General features: G+C 46.7%; 1 protein-coding gene across 1 annotated transcript in view; it reads left to right on the plus strand.

The window, feature by feature from the left end:
* The first annotated feature begins 880 nt into the window (after window positions 1-880).
* The window catches only part of LOC146811329 (carbonic anhydrase 4-like), a 95,816-nt gene continuing 72,346 nt past the window's right edge, over window positions 881-24,350 (plus strand). Inside the window, exons 1-3 of the mRNA XM_085618415.1 lie at window positions 881-1,043; window positions 2,113-2,178; window positions 6,686-6,712. Coding sequence (XP_085474541.1) covers window positions 2,115-2,178; window positions 6,686-6,712 — 91 coding nt within the window. The 5' untranslated portion in view covers window positions 881-1,043; window positions 2,113-2,114. The remainder of the gene's footprint in view (window positions 1,044-2,112; window positions 2,179-6,685; window positions 6,713-24,350) is intronic.

Raw genomic sequence — 24,350 nt, forward strand, 5'->3', positions numbered from 1 at the left:
AATTCTAACATCTATGTAGTGTGTATGTGATATAAAGTGCTCTGACACCTTACACTGGTGTGAGTGGGGCTATAAAACAAAAGAAATGCATGATAGAGAGTGGTTATGGAGACCTGAGGGGCCTTGTTAAAGGGTGCTGGTGAGGGAATCCGTGGAGAAGGAGGTCAGTGGGGGGTGCCACCAGCCCTAAAGCCAGCCCGGGATAAGTATGGAGGTCGTTGGGCCCTCTCAGAGGTCCCTAGAGGCCTGGGTCACTCTGGCAACCGAGCCCCTTGGAGGTGATACAAATGCTTCCCTAGCCTTATCAAAAGCAAATAACCAGTGTTCAAAGTTGAGACCACCGAAGCCCGAAGCTCGCCCGAACCCAAAGGCCCTCCGGCTGCTCGGCCCCGGCGCCTCCCCGCCATTGGTCCGCTCCGGGTTTCTCTTGGTGTTTAGAATAGAATAGAGCGTCGTACATGTTTGTGGCCAATCGTCTATCCTTTTCGCCTGGGTACGAGTTTTTAGCTCCTCGTGCCTCAGCTGGGCGCTATGCAAATACATGTCAAACAAATGCAGGTAGTGACAAAAACTAAAACGAATGTAATGTCGGTGAGTGCGTAAACAGCGACTGAGCAATATCGTACTGGAAATAAACTTGGTGCAACTTAGCAGTAAAGGAAGCCCAGGTCGTGCTTGCCTGAAACCTGTGCCCATATGACCTTGCAGGACGCGGCTCCGGGGAGGCTACAGACAGGAGGTTATTTAACTTCTGATCTAGGCCTGGGGCAGCTCGATGTAGGCACCGGCACCACACCCTCGTCAGAGCGGACCAGGAAGGGCCTGGGCAGGTGGGAGGGTATAGGAGGGTATAAGAGGAGGGACAGTGAGCTTGAGAGAAGACATCAGTGACAGAGGTGCTAGGGTAGGGCATCGTTGACTGGTACGGGCACACAACCGCCAATGCCCAGTGAAACAGTGGTAGCCATTACTGGTACTGAGAGGTCCTGCCGACGAGGTGCCCACCAGCGCTGGTGACAGAGGAGAAAAGGTGACCGGATAAGGTAAGGGGGTGGGTAGGGGTGCTGGGCCTCAGTGAAGACGGTAATAGGTAAGGGGGTGAGGTAGGGACGCGGGGCCTCAGCAGAGACGGGAAGAAGTAAGGGGGTGAGGTATGGGCGCAGGGCCTCAGTGGAGACGGGAATAGGTAAAGGGGTAAGGGGGCTGGGCCTCAGTGGAGACGGGAAGAGGTAAGGGGTAGGGGCGCTGGGCCTCAGTGGAAACTGGAAGAGGTAAGGGGGTGAGGTAGGGGTGCTGGTCCTTAGTGGAGACGGGAATAGGTAAAGGGGTAGGGGTGCTGGGCCTCAGTGGAGACGGGAAGAGGTAAGGGGTAGGGGTGCTGGGCCTCAGTGGAGACGGGAAGAAGTAAGGGGTGAGGTAGGGGTGCTGGGCCTCAGTGGAGATGGGTATAGGTAAAGGGGTAAGGGTGCTGGGCCTCAGTGGAGACGGGAAGAGGTAAGGGGTAGGGGTGCTGGGCCTCAGTGGAGACGGGAAGAGGTAAGGGGTAGGGGTGCTGGGCCTCAGTGGAGACGGGAAGAGGTAAGGGGGTGAGGTAGGGGTGCTGGTCCTTAGTGGAGACGGGAATAGGTAAAGGGGTAGGGGTGCTGGGCCTCAGTGGAGACGGGAAGAGGTAAGGGGGTGAGGTAGGGGCGCGGGGCCTCAGCGGAGACGGGAAGAAGTAAGGGGTGAGGTAGGGGTGCTGGGCCTCAGTGGAGATGGGTATAGGTAAAGGGGTAAGGGTGCTGGGCCTCAGTGGAGACGGGAAGAGGTAAGGGGTAGGGGTGCTGGGCCTCAGTGGAGACGGGAAGAGGTAAGGGGTAGGGGTGCTGGGCCTCAGTGGAGACGGGAAGAGGTAAGGGGGTGAGGTAGGGGTGCTGGGCCTTAGTGGAGACGGGAATAGGTAAAGGGGTAGGGGTGCTGGGCCTCAGTGGAGACGGGAAGAGGTAAGGGGTGAGGTAGGGGTGCTAGGCCTCAGTGAAGACGGGAAGAGGTAAGGGGTAGGGGTGCTGGGCCTCTGGGATGTCCATCAGTGGAGACGGACCTCAGGCTCACAGCTCTCTTTGCCCCCTGCAGGCATGGCGCCTTTCCTGGTGCTGCTGCTGGTCGTGCACCTGGCCTCGCTGAACCCAGCGTCTGCAGGTGAGTTCTCAACAGGTGTGCCCGGTGTTTCCTAAAGACAGATGCTGCCGCCCCTCTCTGCGTGCCCCTTCGTTGTCTGGCGTCTTCGCTCTCTCTACTCCCCCCATTCTGTGCCTTGCCTGTCCACAGCCTGTCTCGTGCCGTCACTGGGCTGTCTCGCGCTGTCTTGTTCTGTCCTCGAGGCCTCCTTGGCATTCCGTGGCTGTCCCTGCGCTCTCCCAGTCTTCCTTCCGGCGCTCTTCCCGTGTGCGGTCGGAGCCTGCTTCACAGGGTCGGATTGGTAAGGTGGGCACTGTGGCAATGTGCCGGTATCGGAGTTGAGGATGTGGGCCGCTTTTTTGGCCAGCGTGGTGGCCGATTTGGGCAGTGTCTGTGCTGCTCAGATGCCACCAGCGACCCAGAAGGGGGCCTGAGCGGCCTTTCCGGAGGCAGACAGGCCTCTCTTACCTCCCTTTTACCAACAGGGTGGAGGAGTCATTCCCAGTCTGTCGCTGGGCCGGCCAATTAATGAGCGCAGGCCAGGGGCAGGAGGCCTGAGCAGAAGTGGCCGTACTTATATTCAGGTGTGGTTCATCAGTGTGAACTAATGTGTGCACAAAGAGTCCTGGCAATATTTGCATTTTTTTTGTCTCAGTGAAGTTAAGAAAACATGGGTCTTTTAGAGAACCCGACCCCTCCCCCCTTCTTTTCATTCTACTTAAAACACTGAAGCAGTGCATTATTCATCCCAATCCAACCGTGTTCCATACTGTCGGGGCGTGTCTCCGAGTGCATAGCATACTCTATCCCTAAGTCTGTACCCTACGCCTCCATGAGTCGCTGTCTCCTCATTCTCACAGACTGACTCCCGACGCCGCTTTAGTCTTCGAGCCTGACTGACTGAGTCTTCCAGCCTGTCCTCTGGCGCTTCCCTCAGTCTCGCAGTCTGCCCCTTGATGTCTCTTTAGTCACTCACTCTGCCACTGCCTCCTCTGCCTCTAGCCTGCCCCATGCCGACTCATGGGGTCTGTCTGTCCGATGACGTCTGTCAGTCTCTCAGCCTGCTCTTCCTTCAGCCTGTCCTCTGGTGGTCCCTCGGCCTCACTTAAACACCCCGCCTTTTCTCATTCCTCCGACCTAAATGTCTCCAAGCGCCACTTGTGTCTGATATCTCTTAAGTCCTAACGTCTGTGATTCACCCCCGCGACTCCTCGTACCACCCCCCCCCCCCCCAACACCCTCGTGTCACTCACTCGATCGGTACCCCGGGACTTTACAAACAGGGTCGTTTCAAAGCAATATGTTGGCCAGGAAAAAACGCAAAAAATGCCCTCAATCCCCTTTATCGACAAACATGTCTCCGCTTCCGCGTTTTGAAGGAAATAGAATTACGAAATGTCCAATTATTCCGGCGTGAATGCATTTCAGCTGTCTTTATTAATTTGTAATGCCAGTACTCCGTCCACTGAACTACCACAGCAGTTCAACGGAGCTCTGTAAGCATCCAAAAACAGACGCAACAGAGCCGCTGCGGGCATCCAAAGGAGCCTTGAGGCACCGTCTGGCCAAGGGAACTACTTTAGGCATCCGCAAGCGGACACCACGGAGCTCCTGCAGACCTCAACGAGGTTGCTGAAAACACACAGAGGTACTACTGGCACCCAACGGAGCTCTTGCAGACACTCATCCGACCCATTGCAGACACCTGAGCTACTGCAGAAACCCAACAAAGCAACTACGTGCAGTCAGCGGAGTGTTAGCCGACCCCAGCAGAGAAGCAACTGCAGTTTATCCAATGGAGCTCCTGCAGTCAACGAGCAGGGCCAATGCAGACACCCAACAGAACCTCTGTAGGCACCCCGCGGAGCTACTGAAGACACCCAAAGTAGCTCTAGCAGACACCCATGGAGGTCCTGTGGACATCCAACAGAGTTGGTGCAGCTGCATGAACACCTACAGTCACTCAATAGAGCTCTTGGAGACACCCAGTGACGATACAGCAGACATACAGTGGCGTTCATACAGACACCCAATGGAGCTCCTGCAGACACTCATCCGATCTATTATAGACACCTGAACTCCTGCAGAAACCCAACAAAGCAACTACGTGCAGTAAGCGGAGTGTTAGCTCACCCCAGCAGAGAAGCAACTGCAGTTTATCCAATGGAGCTCCTGCAGGCAAAGACCAGGGCCAATGCAGACACCCAACAAAACCTCTGCAGGCACCCCACGGAGCTACTGCAGACACCCAAAGTAGCTCTAGCAGACACCCATGGAGGTCCTGCGGACATCCAACAGAGTTGGTGCAGGTGCATGAACACCTACAGTCACTCAATAGAGCTCTTGGAGACACCCAGTGGCGATACAGTAGGCATCCGGTGGCGTTCAGACAGACATCCAATAGAGCTGCTGCAGCCAACTGAATTCCTGCAGAACTACAGCAGAAGAACTACAGACACATAGTGGACCTTCCACAGACAGCAAAGCACAGATACTGTAGACACCCAACAGAGGTAATGCGGACACCTAACAGAGATACTGCACACAGCCACCAGAGTTACTGCAGACAACTAACAGAGATACTGCACACACCCACCAGAGGTACTTTAGACCCCAACAGAGGTACTGGAGACACCCAACAGAGGTACCGGAGACACCCAAGAGAGGTACTGGAGACACCCAACAGGTACTGGAGACACCCAACAGAGGTACTGCTAATGACCGCAGGCTTGCTTTGGAGGAGCCCTGCAGGCTTTACTCAACCATATTAGGGTCCACTCATTTACAGGGAATAAAAAGGGTTTGTGGGCTGCCGCTGTCACACCGCATTCACTCCCAGCACACGCTACTGCACATATATGTGCAATCACACCTGTGCCATCCATGGCCGCATGGATGGAGAGTAGGACCTACCTGAAAGGGCTGACAGACTCAGTTAAAACAGGAGCACACTTTCCTGGGGAGCTAAAATGAAAAGGTCTTTCCTGTTACTATAATATGTGACTGCGACCAGTGATTGCCCCCCCCCCCCTCCCCGGCCCCGTGCGCTGAAGTAATCACATTCAGTAAAGAAGGGGTCACGTGGTGTTTTTGTCCAGGTCACAGAGTCCACCTCCGGGTCGCATCCCGTGGCGCATCGGGCACTGCGCATACAGCGCATTCACGCATGGTAGTTGCGCCAATGCCAAAAATCACAAATCCCCACCTGAAGATCGGGGGCAGGTGCACGGTCTCCCGAGCCACGCATGGGGCAAAGAGAGACCGTCCCCGCAGCGTTGCAGCATCATCACCACTATAGGACTCTGGGCGCATAGCAGCACAGGCCTGATCCCTCAAGCGCAGATTTTCATCTTCCGGCAGAGCTCCGAGTGCTCACCTGTCCAGGCCTCACTTCTTTTTGTTGTGGGATTTAAAATATGCATTTTGCACTGATCACCGAGGAACTTAACTTAACCTTTCCCCTCCCGACAATATCGTTGAATAGAAACAAAATAAACACACTTAGCAGGCAAGCAGGCGTGAAGCCTGGAGGCAATGTTGGCTGGCGCAGGAGTAGCCCAGTCTGCAGAATCACAGTCCCGCGATCAAACTAAACGCTCCAGCAGGACACACCAGCGCCGCCAAGTGGTCGCTCTGAGCCGTGCAGCAGTAGCCTGCAGATGTTTCCAGGAGTATTTAACTAAAGCCCTTCAACTGTGCTACTCGCCAGCTCCGCGCTATATACATACTCCCTGTAAAATAACTACACCAGGCTGTTTCTCTGCTCATCGCCTGTCTCCAAGTGCCCCCGATCCCCAGCCCCTCCGTCTCACCTCCGGCTGTATGGTGCCTCCTCGTCCTCTGTCCCCGGATGCGCTCAGTTTATTATCATGTGACCGTGTATGTTCTCAGTTTCTCAGCCTGACCTCTAGTGTCCGCATCACAGAGTCCTCTTTCCTTTCTCTGTTATCCCTTGCACCCCTAGTTCCTCAGTTGCGCCCCAGTTTTCCAGGCCTGTCCCACTGTCCGTCTCCCAGTTTGTCCCCTGCCGCCCTGACTCCGAGACCGCCACCTGTTGAATTTTCACTTTTTCAGTCTCTCATTTTGGAGCTGTCTCAGTCTGACCGATTCTCACTCACTCTCCACATCTGACCCCAGTCTCGCTCGCCCACCACCCTCAGCCCCCAAGTGCCCACCATTCTCCCTGCTTGTGCCTTGCCGTCACTTCCTCCGGGCCTATCCTCTGTGTCCAACATTACCCAGTGTCTTTGCAGTCTCAGATCCTGTCCTCAGTGCCCGTCATTCTCTTAGTCCGCCCCCCATGGTGCCCCCAATCTCCATGCCTAGCTCATCACTGTTGCAGTCTCCCCCTTATGTCTCCTCTGTCTCCAAGCCTGTCCATCAATGTCATCACCCCCTCTGCCTGTCTCCTAATGTCTCTCCAGAGTCCAAGCATTCCCCCACCCCTCCACCCTCCGTTGCCAGCATTCTCCTAGCATGCCCCCGTGTCTCCATGGTGACTAAAAGTGTCTCTCTTGCTTTCTTTCAGCTTGGTGCTACACAGATCCGCAATGTGGTAAGAAACTCTCCACTGATATTTCAAACGGAAGAACAAGGAGCGCGCGGCACATTCAGAGCTTCTCACGCGCGGACGTCATACGTCAGCCTAACACGTCAATGCACGCACCCCTCTCAAATGCACCGTCCCGCACTGACATATTACTGAACACTTAGAGCTGCTCGCACGTGCACTGCTACTTCACGCCTTCCCACCTGCGCCATCACGCGCCGGCATCTTACTACATACAAAGTCAGAGCTGCTCATACTCTTACACTAACACAGCACTACAGAGCCTTAGCAGCTCAGCACATGTGCAGAAATATCTCCGCAGACTCACAGCTGCCCATGTGCAGTGGCACCATTCATTGCACATCAGTGACACTGCATTGGCAGATAAAGGCCTCTTTGCTGGCTGGTACTTCATAAACCTTCTAGCTGAATGTGGCTAGAATGTGGAAAAGGCATCCCTGTATTGAACCTCCCTCAAAATGATCGATTTTATACCATGACTTATTTTGTGATAACTGTCTCCCTTTTTTAATTCATACATTATTCGACTATTGGTGCAATGACCTTTCACTTTTCACTTTTTGCAACTCTTTTGTTCTAAATGTTCTTGCATTGGATCACTAGATGTACTAAGACTCGACTCACAAAAAGCGGTTCCGAATTGCTTGTTTCCAGTCCAGGGAGGACAAGACCTGGCCTGGCAGTTCGGGCTGGACTGTTCCCATGAGGTACAGGGTCAGACTGATTTGCATATGGCTGGGTCCAAACTGGAATGGCATGGGGAGCAAAAAAACGATGGATTTAGGCCCAGATCTCTGTACTGGGGTGAATGTATAGCATTGTTCTGCATTCTGTCCAATTGTTCTTTTTGCATTTGTCACCCCGAGTGGGACGGGTATGCCGAGACGTGGGTCCCGTGCGCTCCATGCCACTGGAGTCAAAGTATCTTGGCTGATGAGGGCTGAAAGTCCAAAACTGGTCCTATGATGCTTGTTTACAGTCCAGGGAGGACCTGGCCTGGCAGTTCGGGCTGGACGGTTCCCATTGGGCGCAGGGTCAAGACTGATTTGCATATGGCTGGGTCCAAACTGTAATGGCATGGTGAACAAAAAAACGATGGATTTAGGCCCAGATCTCTGTACTGGAGTGAATGTATAACATTGTTCTGCATTCTGTCCATCAATTCCTTTTGCATTTGTCACCCGAGAGGGACAGATGTGGGTCCCGTGCTTTCCATGCCATTGGAGTAAAGCTATTCTGGCTGAAGAGGGGTGAAACTCCGAAACTGGTCCTAGGATGCTTGTTTCCAGTCCAGGGAGGACCTGGCCTGGCAGTTCAGGCTGAACTGTTCCCATTGGGCACAGGGTCAAGACTGATTTGCATATGGCTGGGTCCAAACTTGGTGAGCAAAAAACAGATAGACTTAGGCCCAGATCTCAGTACTGGTGTGAATGTATGACATTGTTCTGCATTGTGTCCACCAATTGTTCTTTTTGCAATTGCTCAGGCATTGGGGAATATTTAAAATGTGTCTAATCAAGAAGAACTAGTCTACCTAGACATGATGGGAGTCACAAAGGTGTATGGTTGATGATATATGTTTAAAGTAAAATATTGTTTCCTTTTTATAAAGCCCTCACCCACCAACCTAGTTGGTGGCATGCTTCATCATCGGGCCCACCCGATGACACCGAGTGTGTCCCGGGTGTGCTTCTACGCGTGTTTACAGCGGAGCAGGAATGTTACTGAGTGTGCAGTGTTGGTGACGTGAGAAGTGAAGAGGTTTAAAAACTGTCCAGTGGTCTCATATAGCCAAAGGATTTACTCTAATGTTTGGGCCTCTGGCAGTAGTAAAAGCAAGGCGTTGGATGTAGGTGGAGTAGTATTTAGGGTACTCCTGCATCCAGTGAGTGGTCTACATGTTTCAGCCAGGCCTTATGTTGTAGACTGGCTTTCCTCAGGATCTATGTGATATGTGAAGTTATGAACTATGCTACAGGTTGTTTCATAGAACAAAAAATGTGTTGCACGCGTTAACGTGCATTATATGTAAGAGGGGGATTCCCTTTCAGGACATTTACTGTACATAAAAACATACAAGACACAACAAACATACAGGGATGCGAGTTAGCATGATATGCATAATTACGTCAAGTCATTAGAACTGTCGCGTTCGTGTGATTGCGGAGTTAGCGGCGGGGTGAAAGTATTTACGGTGAAAAGCCGTTATATGCGGTAAAGTGAGTGGCGATAATATCGGGAACAAATTGGTGAGAAGGAATAACTTTATTCTCACACAAGCGTTTTGCTGTAATTGCCCCATGAGTATCTGGCAGGGTACTGGCTCTTTAGGAAAGGAAAAAAGAAAGAGAAAGATTGGCGCGCTGGCCAATGGTTGTGATCTGAAAAGGAAAGGTCTTACCGGTCAGTCGCGGCGTGGTAGTGCCTCTTTATCGAGTGTGGAAACATATGACAAAACTACATGCTCCTGCAAGCATTTATTTAGCAAGCACTTCTACGTTTCTAATACACAGATGGCCTATCTCAGCCATTCTGGAATCATAACTCGTCCCAATATGCCCGATGCCTGGTGTCCCCACCGCCATAGAAACCCCATTTTTATAACCCGAAATAGATGCAGCCTCTGCGCCAACACCCTTGAAAATATAGTTTTTTCATACGTTTCCCAATGCGTTTGCACCTGTGTAAGTACCGTTCCAATCACTCTTCTAGCCGATATCCCGGCCTCTTTACCAAAGAGCATTAGAGCAACCACAATCTCATATTTCCATGACAACCAATATTAGCGTTTATACGTCATGAATCTCAGACTGCTTTACTGGCTCGAGTCAGCAACCGCCCACATTCGATCACATGTCACCGGAGCAGGCGGAGCCAACAGATCAGGCCCGTTTTCTATGTTTATCTTTCCCTGCAGACGCTATTCACTTCTGGCACTAATTGAAAACACCGGGCCATCAGCTGAGAGGTAATTAACGCACACACTAACGCGGCCCCAGTATTGTCAGAGTTCCGTGGCAGCAACAACAGGTTGAGAGGAGGGTCCTGAGCTCACATGCAGTAAGTCGATAAAGAGGCACTACCACGCCGCGACTGACTGGTAAGACCTTTCCTTTTCAGATCACAACCATTGGCCAGCGCGTCAATCTTTCTCTTTCTTTTTTCCTTTCCTAAAGAGCCAGTACCCCTGCCGGATACTCACGGGGCAATTACAGCAAAACGCTTGTGTGAGAATAATGTTATTCCTTCTCACCGATCTTATCGCCACTCACTTTACCGCATATAAAGACTTTTCACAGTAAATACTTTCACCCCGCCGCTAACTCCGCAATCACATGAACGTGGCGGTTCTAATGTCTTGACGTGATTATGTATATCATGCTCACTCGCATCCGTCTATGTTTGTTGCGTCTTGTATGTTTTTATGTACAGTAAATGTCCTGAGAGGGAATCCCCCTCTTACATATAATGCACCTTAATGCGTGCAACACATTTTTTGTTCTATGAAACAACCTGTAGCATACTTCATAACTTTACATAGCACATAGTTCCTGAGGAAAGCCAGTTTACAACATAAGGCCTGGCTGAAACATGTAGACCACTCACTGGATGCAGGAGTACCCTAAATACTACTCCACCTACATCCAACGCCTTGCTTTTACTACTGCCAGAGGCCCAAACATTAAAGTAAATCCTTTGGATATATGGGACCACTGGACAGTTTTTAAACCTCTTCACTTCTCACGTCACCAACACTGCACACTGAGTAACATTCCTGCTCTGCTGTAAACAGGCGTAGAAGCACACCCGGGACACACTCGGTGTCATCGGGTGGGCCCGATGATGAAGCATGCCACCAACTAGGTTGGTGGGTGAGGGCTTTATAAAAAGGAAACAATATTTTCCTTTAAACATATATCATCAACCATACACCTTTGTGACTCCCATCACGTCTAGGTAGACTAGTTCTTCTTGATTAGTCACATTACCTCAGGGGATCAGGCCTAGTTCTTTATTCCTCTGTCTCATCTTTTGATATATAATAGGAATATTTAAAATGCAATTGTTTTAATCAGTAGTATTTTTTAAACGGAAATGGGTCTGCTTTAAAAAAAGGTTATTCGTGACCAGAAGTATGGTCGCAAACCACTGATACGTGCCACTATCACAATTTAGAAGACACTCCCACAGACATGCCCCTTCCAGATTGTGATTCATAATAATTTCTAATCCTATTTAGTGATTCAGATAAAATATCTGAATCCCTAAATGGGTTTAGCACATTACAAATAGATTTTACCAGTCCTAAAGCCTCTTATTTAGCGAATCAGAGGGTTTACAACCAATAAAAACCTTTGTGGATGTGGCCATATTGACCTTTTCTCCTTTCCATATCCATACTAAAGGCTTATTCTTAAATCTCCTTTGATTGTATTCCTTTCCGGGTATCCGCTTCCAGTGCTTTGAACTGTTGCCTTCTAAGATTTGTATGCACTTCCTCTGAGGTGTGCAGATCTTAAAGTTGTGCCCTCATACCTTTTGCCTGGTTTCCAACAACTTTTGCACCCCGAGGTTCAACTGAGGAGCACAAAAGATGTCATCAATCAATCAATCAATCAGGGTTCGTAAAGCGCACTACTCACCCGTTAGGGTCTCAAGGCACTGTCATCTGCTGACAAACATTTCTTTAGATATTCCCTCGGGCGGCTGTGGCCATTTTGAATACAGTGGAACACCCATCAAGAGTTACCTTCTCAGGGTTTTCATACCAAGTCTTTGCTTTAGCATCAACTGCCTGGAGGAGAGAGCCCATTATACGTCAGCCTCCTGGTTTTGGAAATTATGGCCTTATCAGACATCTTCCGGTTCCTTGCCTGGTAACTCCTGGTGCTTGGACACAGACCAGAATCGTTAACTCCAGCCCTGGTGTCCCCCCTCTAATCACCCATAATGGGGCACTAATTGTGTAAAGAAGTGGTAGAACATAACCAAACATCCCGATAGGGGTACAGGATAAAGATTTCATAGCTTGTTAAAATAGTTTTCAAGTGTGCAAAAAAAAGAAAAAGAAGCTGAGACATTTTTTGCTGAATCCTAAATATAAAGCGGGAAAAAAGCCCTGGACTAGAGTTACGCCAATGCCTGGAAGTCTGTGATTTGCATAGCCTCGCATGCCTCCTCCTCTGGAGTTTTCCAATCCCGTAAAACTGGGAAGTCAAATCATATGGGTGGACTTCTGATGAGATTTCCAGTGTTCAAAATGAACTTGGTGCATCAACCCCAGATGTCTCTATCTCATTTGAAACCCTTTCTTTCTGCTCAAACCAGTCCTCCTGTCTTTCTTTAGCTATTTATTGTGGTGTCTCGCCTTGACATTTGTATGCGCAGTTCTTTTCTTCATGTGGTGCTTTGGCAAAAACACTATTAAATTCAAACCAATACACAAACATTTCCCCTACAATGGCGAAGGCCGGTCTGCACTAAAATCCAGAATGTAAATATACATGCCTTGGGGAGGCCCATAAAAGACTGCAGAATGTCGGCTGTGGGAGAACCTAGCTGCATTTACACAACCTCACACCACTTGTCACAGAGGACTAATTCACCGGACAGGGATAGTAGAAAAATTACCCACACTCACTGTGAGTGGGGTGAAATATTTACAAATACACTGGAGTAAAGTATTTGCCAGGTGCAGTAAATGCCTCTTATTCTGAGTTGTATTGATGAAAATAAGAAATTACATGCAGAACCTCTGCTCTCGGTTCATATATTTAAGTGTACTGTGCATTTTTTTTTACCCAGTAAATTTAGATGGGTTTGACCTACAGAAATTTAACAAGGACAAATATGTGCACGGAACGGGGCAGTAATAAGCGAAGTACTTATAATTCCAATCCCTCCGCATAAGGGAGGTTGCACGGATATTGGAAGTTAACGCACCTCTCATATTCCCGGTCATAATAAAATTAATAAAAAGCCCTATGTCTCTTGCCAAACAAAGACTACAATTATGGTCCCCCATCACACAATTTTTAGACAATAGTGCTAAAAAATCTTTTGCTCCTGCTCCGTATATGCAAGAAGTTTTTAAGCCTCCTTGATTTTTGTTATTAATGTCTTTTATTATTATTTGATGTTTTATATAGCCATACTTGTTTCAGCTCTATGTTTAATATAGTTTAGGACTTCTTTTTTTTTTATTGCAGCCATTAATATGATTCTATGTGTTAAGTTCAGCCCTTACACTATCATGGATATTCCTCTCATTATACTTTCTGATGGTATCATTTGTGATACATTGATGTTTTGTTTTTCTCTCTATTCGAAATAAACTCATCTTTTCAAACTTAAAAATTTATAAAAAGATATTAGCAGCTTAACGTCACTCTCGGTGTTGAGTAAAAAAGGGGGCAAAAGAGAAAGGGCCTCCGCATTCGATTGGAACAGTAATTCCAACAATTGCAAGGGAAATAAGTCGTTTGGACCCAAATCGGCATTACAACTTGTATGAAATCACTGCAGCAAGTTCTGCGGTCTTTATTCCCTACACAAATTTCACCAAGTAAAACTTGCCAGAAGTTCTTCTGGGAGAAAATGCAATATTATAACTTTACTGCTGGAAATGTGCAAACCAATTCATGAGTTCTGGGTTATTCCCGATTAATTACATTTGGTGTTCAGAAACGTGAATTTACGCTTCCAAATGTATTTACTTACATGTTAAACGAGAATATATCTATAAAAAAAGCGAAGTATGCATACCAGGGCAGGGATTCCTTGAAGAGTTTGTGAGCAAGTACAGATGTGTGAGTTTGAGGGCATCTATACTTTTTGCAATATATGCTCTAACTAAGTTTTACTACTTTCAAGGGAAAAAGTAAATCTGTATCCAGTGAGTGACTTGTAAGGAAAACCACCCATATTTTGCGGATTCAGGGGAAAAGGTTTATGCTCACGGAAAACAGAAAAAAAACGGAAAAACCTTTCGAAGTACAAATTTACTTTTCAAAAGTAGTTAGGCACGTGTAGATATCCACCTGTCACTAGCTTATTATGTGTCACGCTACTAATTCAAACTGCTTTCTTTTCAGTGACCTAGAACGTATTCACATTGTGATGTGACGTGTTTCAGTGAGGAGGTTTGTGCTGCTGGACACCCCCTCTCCCTGAAAGACGAAAGGGGGTCTCTTTAAGTTTGGTGGACGGGCTAGCAAACCTCTAGGGCAGAGGAGGTTTTGCCCCCACAAACCCCTGGAGATCACCCACCAAATGTAGAGTTTCTAGTTACAGTGGAAGGGGGCTTTCTCTGAAAGTTCTTCTGCCAACATTGCCTTGACTGGTGATCACAGACAGGAGTCATCCAAAAGTAAAATTCCTGTGGCGGGTGGGCTGCCGGCCAGGGGTTCTGGGGCAGAGCAGGGTGAGGGTGAGGTTCCACAGTCAGAAACCTGGCAGTTCCCTCAACTCTACATGTAGCAAGTGTAAAGAAAGTGAGGCTGAACAGGTCATCTGTTTATTTATGGTGGAGCGTCTTCTCCTCCACTTCCCAAATGAGGCAGTAAATAATGCCCTGGTTACTTATAGGTAATCTTCATTACTCCGAATCCTGGTCTTCCTGGATGCAGTCCTGAGTCCCGCCCTCTCGCCCGGGCATGGCGGTTGACTATTTCCTGTTTTACTATTGTCTTTTTAGTTAGGTATATTACAGAAAGTGCTTTGTTAGTTCCTCCCTTTGTGGTGGCTCCTGGGAAACGGGGGCCATCTTAGGGGAACTTTTTTGGTTTCAGCTAGGGAATTGCTTCTGCAGAAAGGAGAATTATCTCATGCGTAAGGACTGATTCCAGGAAGATGGACGAGGAGGCAATGATCTACTGCATTATACTATAAACAGGGCCGAGGTAAAAACACAAAGGGTGGAAGGAAGGGACAGAGATAAAAAAAAGGTAAACCAAAGCTTTAAACCTTACAATGACAAGATGGCTTATTGAGCTAAGCACTGGCTGTAATCAAATTCAAATCTCAGCAGGACCCATTGATGTTTCTCAGGTCGATACTGTGTGCACCATTAAATTGGGTCAAAGCAAATTAGCTCTTTAGAAAGGTACAACTATTGCAGTAACAGCTGTAGAAAACCTTTTATTGTCTTAATGTGTAATAGCCTTTGCCTGGCATTCATTTTAGTCCAGCTTTAACTTTCCATTTATGTAAAATTGCTTTTATGATTACTTTGCAGTTTCACAGTGCAAAAACTGGTACATTTTATATTTAAAATGATAGTAAACTGGTCATGATATCCAACAAAGCATTACTTGACAATTGTGGAATGAGATGCAGTGGCAGGACAACCAAGACGCAGCCCCATGCTGCATGGGATGAGTGTAGTGAACATACCTGAAGATATACAGGTGAGGTTGGGGGTTTTCTTCCCAAGAAAAGTTTGGAAAAGTTGAGACCAACTTGCAGCACCATTTTCAAATATATTGGCAAAAAACTCACAAGTTTTAAAGTCAAGTTTAGACATCTTTATTAGACTAACTTAGCCATATACGTTACACATCACCTCCATAATTCATTAAAAAATAAATAAATCCATAACATAACCTAAAAGGATATTCCTGTTCACCCTTATAAATCTCACACAAGCAACATATTTCATAAAACTTTAAAATCCACATAGCAATGGCATAAAAGCAGTCCGTTTTACCCATTCACCAAATCTATCTACAGCCACCCTGCAGTCAATCATACATATCACAATAAATTTCAAAGAACATAGACCCCCAAAAATTGATACATATTCCATCATAAATTCAGAATATATCCTAAAATACCATAACTCAATAAAAATTTCAATCTAAAATGACATGCCCCTCTTTCTGATTTCATTAACTTGCACAAACAAAATCACAATCGAAAAGCAAGTAAGACAGGAATTAACTTGCTGGAGAAATTGAAAGGCCGATCTACATTGTGCAAAGTTTAAAGATTTTATCATTGGTAAAACCCCCCACTAAAACCCCCCACTAAACCCCCCAGCGAAGCCACGGATGTCACACCCTCTCAGGACCTTTGCAACAAGCTCGGCTCCTACTTCCATCTGAAAATCAAGACCCTCTACGACAACTTCAGCGAACAGTTTCCAGACACCACCATCCCCTCCAGGGAGGACTGCCAGCCCATTATCATCACCTGGACCCCGGTCACCACAGAAGATACAACCACAATCATGAAGAGCACCCACTCAGGTGCCCCCACGGAATCCTGCCCGCCGCACATCTTCCACAGAGCCGCCGCTGCCATAGCGCCCGAGCTACGCCACACCATCAACACCACCTTTCCATCCGGCATTTTTCCAGATGACTGAAAACAGGCAGAGGTCAACCCCTCTTCAAGAAACCCACTGTTGACCCTACGGACCTGAAGAACTACCGTCCCATCTATTTCCTACCCTTCACTGCTAAGGTCACAGAGAAAATCGTCAACGCCCAGCTAACCACCTTCATTGAAAACAATGCCATCCTCGACTCTTCCCAGTCCGGCTTCTGCAGCAACCACAGCACAGATACCACCCTCCTTGCCCCCACCGACAACATTCGCACGCTCCTCGACCAAGGCCACAAGGCAGCCCTCATCCTGCTAGACCGCTCAGCAGTTTTCGACACGTCTCCCACCGCACTCTCACAGCCAGACTCCATGACACTGGCGTACGGGGACCCGCCCTCGACTGGATCGGCTCATTTCTCACCGGCAAAACCCAAAGCATCAGACTTCCACCCTTCCTCTCCGAACCCACAGAAATCAACTGCGGAATACCCCAAGGGATCATCGCTCAGCCCCACGCTCTTCAACATCTATATGGCTCCACTCGTCTCCATCGTCAGACAGCATGGACTCAGCATAGTATCCGACGCCGATGACACCCAGTTCATTCTCTCCCTCACGAAGAACCCCAAAGACACCAGACTCAGCTTCCAGGAAGGAATCAAGGACGTTGCATCCTGGATGAGCAGCAGCTGCCTAAAGCTTAACTCGGAGAAGACAGAAGTCCTCATCCTTGGACCCTCCCCCACCACTTGGGACAACACCTGGTGGCCCCCGCCCTCGGTAGCCCACCCGCCCCTACTGACCACACCCGGAACCTGGGCATCATCCTCGACTCCTCCATCACCATGACTCGCCAGATTAATGCCGTCGCCTCCACCTGCTTCAACTTCGTCCGCATCCTCCGCAAGACAAGCCCAAAATATGAGAGGCAACACAAAAATAAACTAGCTGGTATACTGTAATATTACAGGATTAACGTAGCGCACAAATAGATAAGCAGTTTTTCAAATTTCTTCTTTATTATGAAGATGTTGTTATATCCACAGCCAACGCGTTTCGCCCAAACATGGGCTTCTTCAGGGCTGTTAAAGTCATACAAAAATTCACATCAGATTTATTCATAAAAACATGTTGAATAAAAAGACAAATATGAGCCTAATTTTAGCGAAGAATAGAAACCTTATACCAAAAGTGCCAGATTATACTTCAGGGCCAAGAAGCTGCCCATATCCAAAACCGAGATACCGTGAGAAGAAAAGATCAGAGTAATTAGAAAAGGTTTATAGAAAAGTGAAGCATGACGTAATAATCACCGAAAATGAGATAGTGAGAGAAAGAAAAAGTCCAAAATGCAAGTAAGACTGATGAACACGTGAACAAAGAGTACCACCTAGGAACCAAGAAAACTGTATCCTAATGTTCAAAACGCTTACCAACGGATCAAGCTGTCGAACTTAGTAGAACACGATTGTTGAGATGTAGTGATTTGAAAGATTTCCAATGTGCAAAGATCTAAAGAGCGTGTAAAAGAGAAAAAGGGGAGGAGAAATGTCTATATTCATAATTTCCCAAATTCGCAGAGAAAGATATCAAATTATGTCAGTCCAAAAGTTCCTAACCTATTAGGAACAAGACTGTAAGTATTGACTGATCGGCATTAGTCTGAGTAGATAAAATTAAATAAAAACTTAAAGCATGGCAAATTATGCACATGCGGTCCCAACGTCATTTGTGTAATCACCACAGAATTCAAAAGGCATACGTACAGTCTTAATATTTAATATTCTTACCGAGTTATATTGCCGGTGGACAAGCGTAGGCGTTGAAAAGTTATCCAAAGTGACAATAATTCAGAATAATCCAAGCTGTATTGTTCCAGCAAAGAACAAACCCTGATGAACACAAATATACAGTGTCATAGGCCAATGAGAACAATGATATAAATTAACAGAAAACATGTGCTAGGACACAATTCCGTCAAAAAGATTACAGAACTCTACCCCTCAACCTTGGTGAAGAGGAAGCCAGATACGTTCTCTAGCAAGTTACAAGAATGCGCCAAATTCCGGCAAATTGAGCTGTAATAATTTTTAAAATTGGCAGTTTTAACGGTAACACAGTCAAGCCAAGCAATTTGAAAATACGAACGACAGCCTGTTGACGCTGCAGAATGCAGCGACGTATTATGTGTGAAAATTATGAGAAAGAAACAAAAACACAAACAATGTGACCAAGCATAGCGGACCCCACGGACGAGAATCTCACAGTATAGGGCGCAATAATCATATATAGTTTGAGTTACAGAGCACAGCCATACACTTAAAACGTCCAATTCGAAAAGTATGACAGGGGCACATAAGCCCTCATAATCTAAGACCAAAGCCGTTACACGCCCACTGTTAAAACCAAGATGCCCTGACTCAGTCCCACAGATACCTGAGTAAATTCGGAGCGAAGTATCAAGCAGATTCACAGGAGTCGATAACGTAGTTACGATACACCGTCGAGTCGGATCGGTAATCAACCACTAGTAATCAGCTGCCCGTATTTATACGTAAGTAAGAGACGTGTTCAGCAAATTTACGAGACACGGAAGCAGCGTAAATGCATCAAACCATCTGTGGCCCAGTCCCCGCCATCTTTGACTAGTTCCGTGTTTGGACAAGAATAAGAGACATTATGTACGAAACAAGGTAATATCTCAATGCTAGCCCTAATGCTTTAACATAATACGAGCAGATCCACATTTCTTAAAAGTCAGAGTAATCATGAGTATATGAATCAGTGAAAGTGCTGAGTATTCAAATAAAATTAGATGTTAATACAAGTAGTTCACCAACGTCTCCATCTTGGATTGGTTTGAATTTCGAAACTGCTGAGAGTAGCGACGGCACTGATCGTTTGGGAAGGTTAGCGGTTCAAATGCCACGAACAAAATTGTCAACGGCATATTGATTCACAGTGCATGGTCACTGTGCACAGTCATACTGTCCGTGTTAAGTAAAGCATGTGTGCGTACCGGGATAACACATGCAATTGACGGCAAAAACTTACTAGAGTACTAAAGTATATTAATGGAAGCATTACGCCTGGGGGTGACCGCGTATATGTGTATCACGCAACGTCGGAGCATATGCCGGTATGGATGGCCAAGAGATTTATATTATGTACAGTCCTGTGTTAATGACAGCCGGCCACGTGCTTAATACTTAATGGAAAAGGGTCCACAAAATTCATGCTAAAATGAGGTGAATATAAAGAATCCAGAGTTACCAAGATCTGGATAAACGATTAATAATGTGTTCAAATATAAGTATACACCGCTAAAATGGTAGCGTCTTAAAGAAACATTCCCACACACTGTTGTAGACTGTTAACAACCAATGTTTAAGCGTTGACGACCTCCGGAGACTATTTTGTAATGCAGTTTGAAAAAGAAGGAAAGGGAGCATGTAGAGTCAGAAAAATGTGATAGCATGATGAACAGCATCCATTGATAGTCAGAAGGTTAAATGCTAAAAGAACGTGATAGATTAAGGAATCAAGCAACGGTCCATGGATATTTTCTAACATATAACACCGCAATAATGTGTGTGAACAGCCTGTCGGATAGAATAGGCACGTACAGCACTTAACAAGCAGTAATATATGGACGGACACCAGGGCCAACATACAGACAGTGTATAATAGATATGACATTCGTTTTACATTTGATAGTTGTGTTTATCTAAATACACATTTGGAGAAACGTTAGGAAATGTGAAAACATTATCCAGCCATACATATTAGTAGTCGACACAGTAAAGCATATGTAAAAACAAGGTGACATGCAAACAAATTGAATTACTGCCACGAACAGGATTCAAATGCTACTAACCAGTTCTAAATTAGAGAAAGTAGTGCATCTCATTGTCACTGTTGAACCCCTTTGTTACCGAACGTAGCATACATATCCATCGGGCTTCCAGTTGTCTCAATTTGAGTACTCTATCTCCACCCCTTGTTGCGGGCAGGGCTACATCAATGCCATGGAAGCGAAATTTGGATCTGTCTACCCCAGCAATACAATTGTGTGTCACTAATGCATATGCGGTATCCCCATGCAGGGCTGCTCTACGGTGTTCTCCGCAAGACCTTCAAGTGGATCCCAACTGAAGCCAGAAAGACCATCACCCATGCACTCATAATCAGCAGACTGGACTACGGAAACGCCTTCTATGCTGGAATCAACAAAGCCCTGCTACACAAACTCCAGACCATCCAGAACAGCACGGCTAGACTTGTCCTTGGCACCCCATGACATGAACACATGACCCAACACCTGCGAGACCTCCACTGGCTCCCCATCCAGAAGAGAGTAACCTTTAAGCTACTCACCCACACCTACAAATCACTCCGCAACATTAGACCCGAATACGTCAACAAAAGAGTCTCTTTCCGTGTACCCAAAAGAAACCTCTGCTCAGCCGACATCGCCCTGGCAGAAACCCTGCGCATTTGCAGAACCAGAGCAGGTGGAAGAGCCATCTCCTACATCGCTGCCAAGCCTGGAAAGAGCTCCCAGTCAACATCAGACACTCCCCCACTCTACACATCTTCAGGAAGAGCATCAAGACCTGGCTTTTCAGATAACCTGGAGCTGCACTCCCCCGCACCTGGAGAGACTCACGGGTGAGTAGCGCGCTTTAAAATTCCCTGATTGATTGATTGATTAAAATGCATCTTTTCGTCGATGCTACATAAAAATCACTAACAAGTAAGATGGAAAGTAGATTGCCCTGAGAAGCTATCACATGAGCACAGTGGTGATTGCCTATTCTTCCTATTTCCCTCATTAAAAGGATATAAATAACGTATAGTGCTTAGCCTAAATTTGGTCACAAAAATCTATGTTGCACATTCTTAAACCTGCTTAGGTAAGGCTGTAGACCAGACACTGTTATCAAATGACTATGTGCTACCACAGTTGACTTACTAAATTCCATAACTTCCCTGTTGAACTTGGCTCTTTTTGCAGGGTCATCCCAGAACTTTTTGCCTTCCTCCTCTATTTTTTCTGACCTGTTGTTGGTAGTTTTATGATTCTGGGCACTTCACCACTGCTGATCAGTGCTAAAGTGCATATGCTCTCCCTGTAAATTGTTGTTATGAATTAGTGATTCCATGATTGGCATATTTGATTTACTTGTCAGACCCTAGTATAGTGCACTGTGTGTGCCCAAGGTCTGTAAATCAGAATGCTACTAGTGGGCTGCAGCACTGATTGTGTCACCCACAGTTGACTTACTAAATTCCATAACTTCCCTGTTGAACTTGGCTCTTTTTGCAGGGTCATCCCAGAACTTTTTGTCTTCCTCCTCTATTTTTTCTGACCTGTTGTTGGTAGTTTTATGATTCTGGGCACTTCACCACTGCTGATCAGTGCTAAAGTGCATATGCTCTCCCTGTAAATTGTTGTTATGAATTAGTGATTTCATGATTGGCATATTTGATTTACTTGTCAGACCCTAGTATAGTGCACTGTGTGTGCCCAAGGTCTGTAAATCAGAATGCTACTAGTGGGCTGCAGCACTGATTGTGTCACCCACAGAAGCAGCCTGTAAAATATAACTCTGGCCTGCAATTGTAGAGCCTGTGTGCAGTCTGGGACTGCCATGACGACTTGGCAAGTACACACAATTGCCAGTCCCTAAGCCTTCCCTTTTCTACATATTAGTCACTCCTAAGGTAGGCCCAATGCACCCCTGTGGGCAGGGTGCATTGTATGTGAAAGGTAGGACATGCCCTGATGTGTGTGGCATGTCCTGATAGTGAAATACTGACAATTTCATGTTTCACTATTGCAAGGCTAACTGTTCCCATACGTCAGAATGGGGAGTTTGATTATAACATCTTATAAACATAACTGGCCCTGGTAACAAGGTATAAAAATAAAGTTTGGTATGCCTGAACTGATTTTTACAATCTATGTTTGAAAATACCTCTTTTATAAAGTAGGTATTTGCTTGCCTTACCATCCAGTGTGCCTTTGCTTGGTTTTTGTATTGCATGTCTGGCTTTTGGTTGACAGGGACTGGAGAGGGGCAGTGGCTCCAGAAGTCTGATGAGTCAGGGCTGGGCTGAATAGACGTGGGCTGCATTTAGAGTAGGGGGAGGAGATTTCCTTTCACCTGAATGGGCCTGGTCTGCCTGCAACAATGCTGTCTCCACCTCCTGCCAGGAAGCTGCACCAGTGAGGACAGAACTGGTTTTGGCTGGGTACAGTCACTCTCTGTCTTCAGAGAACAAAGGATTTTGATATATAAAAAGAGGGGCTCAGACCTCAGACTTTTAGATCACTTCTGCCAAATCAAGAGGAACCTTTTCCAAGAAGAAGAGTCAGAGAAGCTGAGGAGGAATACTGCCCCTGTGTTGTTTGCTCTCTGGGGTTGGCCTGCAGTGGCTACTTGCTGCCAAGGAAAAGAGAAAAGAACTTTGCTGCTTGCTGTGTCCCCGTGCTTGAAGAAAAGATCTCCAAGGGCTTGAACTGAGCTTGCCCCCTGTTCTAGACGTCTCTGGAAAAGTAACGGCCTAACCATGTCTGTGGGCACCTACTCTGATTGTCTCCGCAGGAGAAAAGGGTAAGTGACTCAGTCTGTCGCAGAATTCCGAGTCCTGAAAGCACCGCCGAGAGCAACACCTCACTTTGCAAGGCAACCCTGGTCTCACTGACTCCATCAACATCCTGTGGGCACCACACTCTGCAACGCTTCGCTACACGCTACAAGGAAGTCACCGACTCCATCGTTGCCAACCCTAAAATCGACCAGCTCCATCACCGTACTGTGACTTGCCAGCACCGCAGTAGCATCGCCTCACCCTTCATGCAAGCCCTGGTCTCACCGACTCCATCAATGAGCCGCTGCCTGCACCGCATCATGAGGACACCGTCCGCCACAATGCTCTGCTTCACAACTCAACCGCGGCGTTTGCCTCGACCGACTCACACCGACGTGTTGGTCGCAACAAGAAAGGTACTGTGTCTGAGTCTGTCAACACTTTAGCTGGCCCTTTTCGACGCTGGAATTGTTAGACTCTGTCGTATTCAGTATCACGGTAGCCCCAGGAGGAGCTACCGAGTTGGAAGAACTGTGTTTTATTGATTTTCCTGCAATTTAAAGGTTATTTTGCACAAGTACTATTTTTCAAGAGTATTGTCTGTTGGAGTTTTATTGTATTTGGTCTTGTTTTGGTTTAGATAAAGATTTACTATTTCTCTAAACTGGTGTGGTGTCCACTTGTAGTGTTTTCACGGTATTACTGTATTTGTTCACAAATGCTTTACACACTGCCTCTGAAATAAGCCTGTCGGCTGGTCCCAAGCTACCAAGGGGTGAGCAGGGGTTAATATAGGAGTGTATCCCCCTTACCCTGACTAGAAGCAAGGCTCCCTATTTGGACAAAGATACCTACCTCTGCCAACTAGAGACCCCCATTTCTAACATTCCCTCTTTTCGATTCTCATCTTAGTGATCCTAGAGGAGAGATCTCTTTTGTTTATCCTCCTCAACGATTCTGGGTTCTCGAAGAAGGTAAGCAACCTATACTTGGACATAATATCCTGATATAATTCAGCCAAGGAATTTTCTGAGCCTCTTCCAGGGCCAAACAGTCACCTATTATCTTCTTGTTTAATGAGGCAGCCTGTTTTATCCATACTAGTCTCTTCAATAAAAGGGGGCAGCATAAATTATGCCTTCTGTAAAGGTACACCAAGTTCTACATGAAAGATATAATCGGAGCAACAAGAGGGAACTGTAAGCATCCTTTTCAGGCACCTATTTTCCACATGCTGAATCATATATGAATTGGTGTACCCCAGATGCCTGCCACCTAGGTTGCCTCCTCTACACGTTTGCTTTTATTTATAGTTATCATTTCTTTTAAAGGCTTGGTGCCCAGTCTTGTAGCAAATCTAAACACCGCAGAAATATCTTTGCCAAAGTACAACCTTCTATTCTCCAACAGAGGTTTCTGTTTTTGAGTGCTAAATAACAAGCCTTGGTAAGAAAACATATTTGTAGATTACATCTTATTTCCCTTCAAGAAGTAAGCGCCTCCCTTCTTAAATCCTGGTCCAATACACATTGTAAATTATTTCCCACAATTCACTAACATGCCCAATTTATCCATAAAAAGATTCAATTAGACACTAAAGGGTATTTCCTGTCCGCTCCATCAGGACAGTGGCGGCTTCTCCATTTAATCCAAGCGTTAAATAAACGTTCTTTCTGACTGACTGACATCTTCCTACTAA

The sequence above is a fragment of the Triturus cristatus genome, chromosome 7 (genome assembly GCF_964204655.1).
Source record: "Triturus cristatus chromosome 7, aTriCri1.1, whole genome shotgun sequence".
Classification (NCBI taxonomy): domain Eukaryota; kingdom Metazoa; phylum Chordata; class Amphibia; order Caudata; family Salamandridae; genus Triturus; species Triturus cristatus.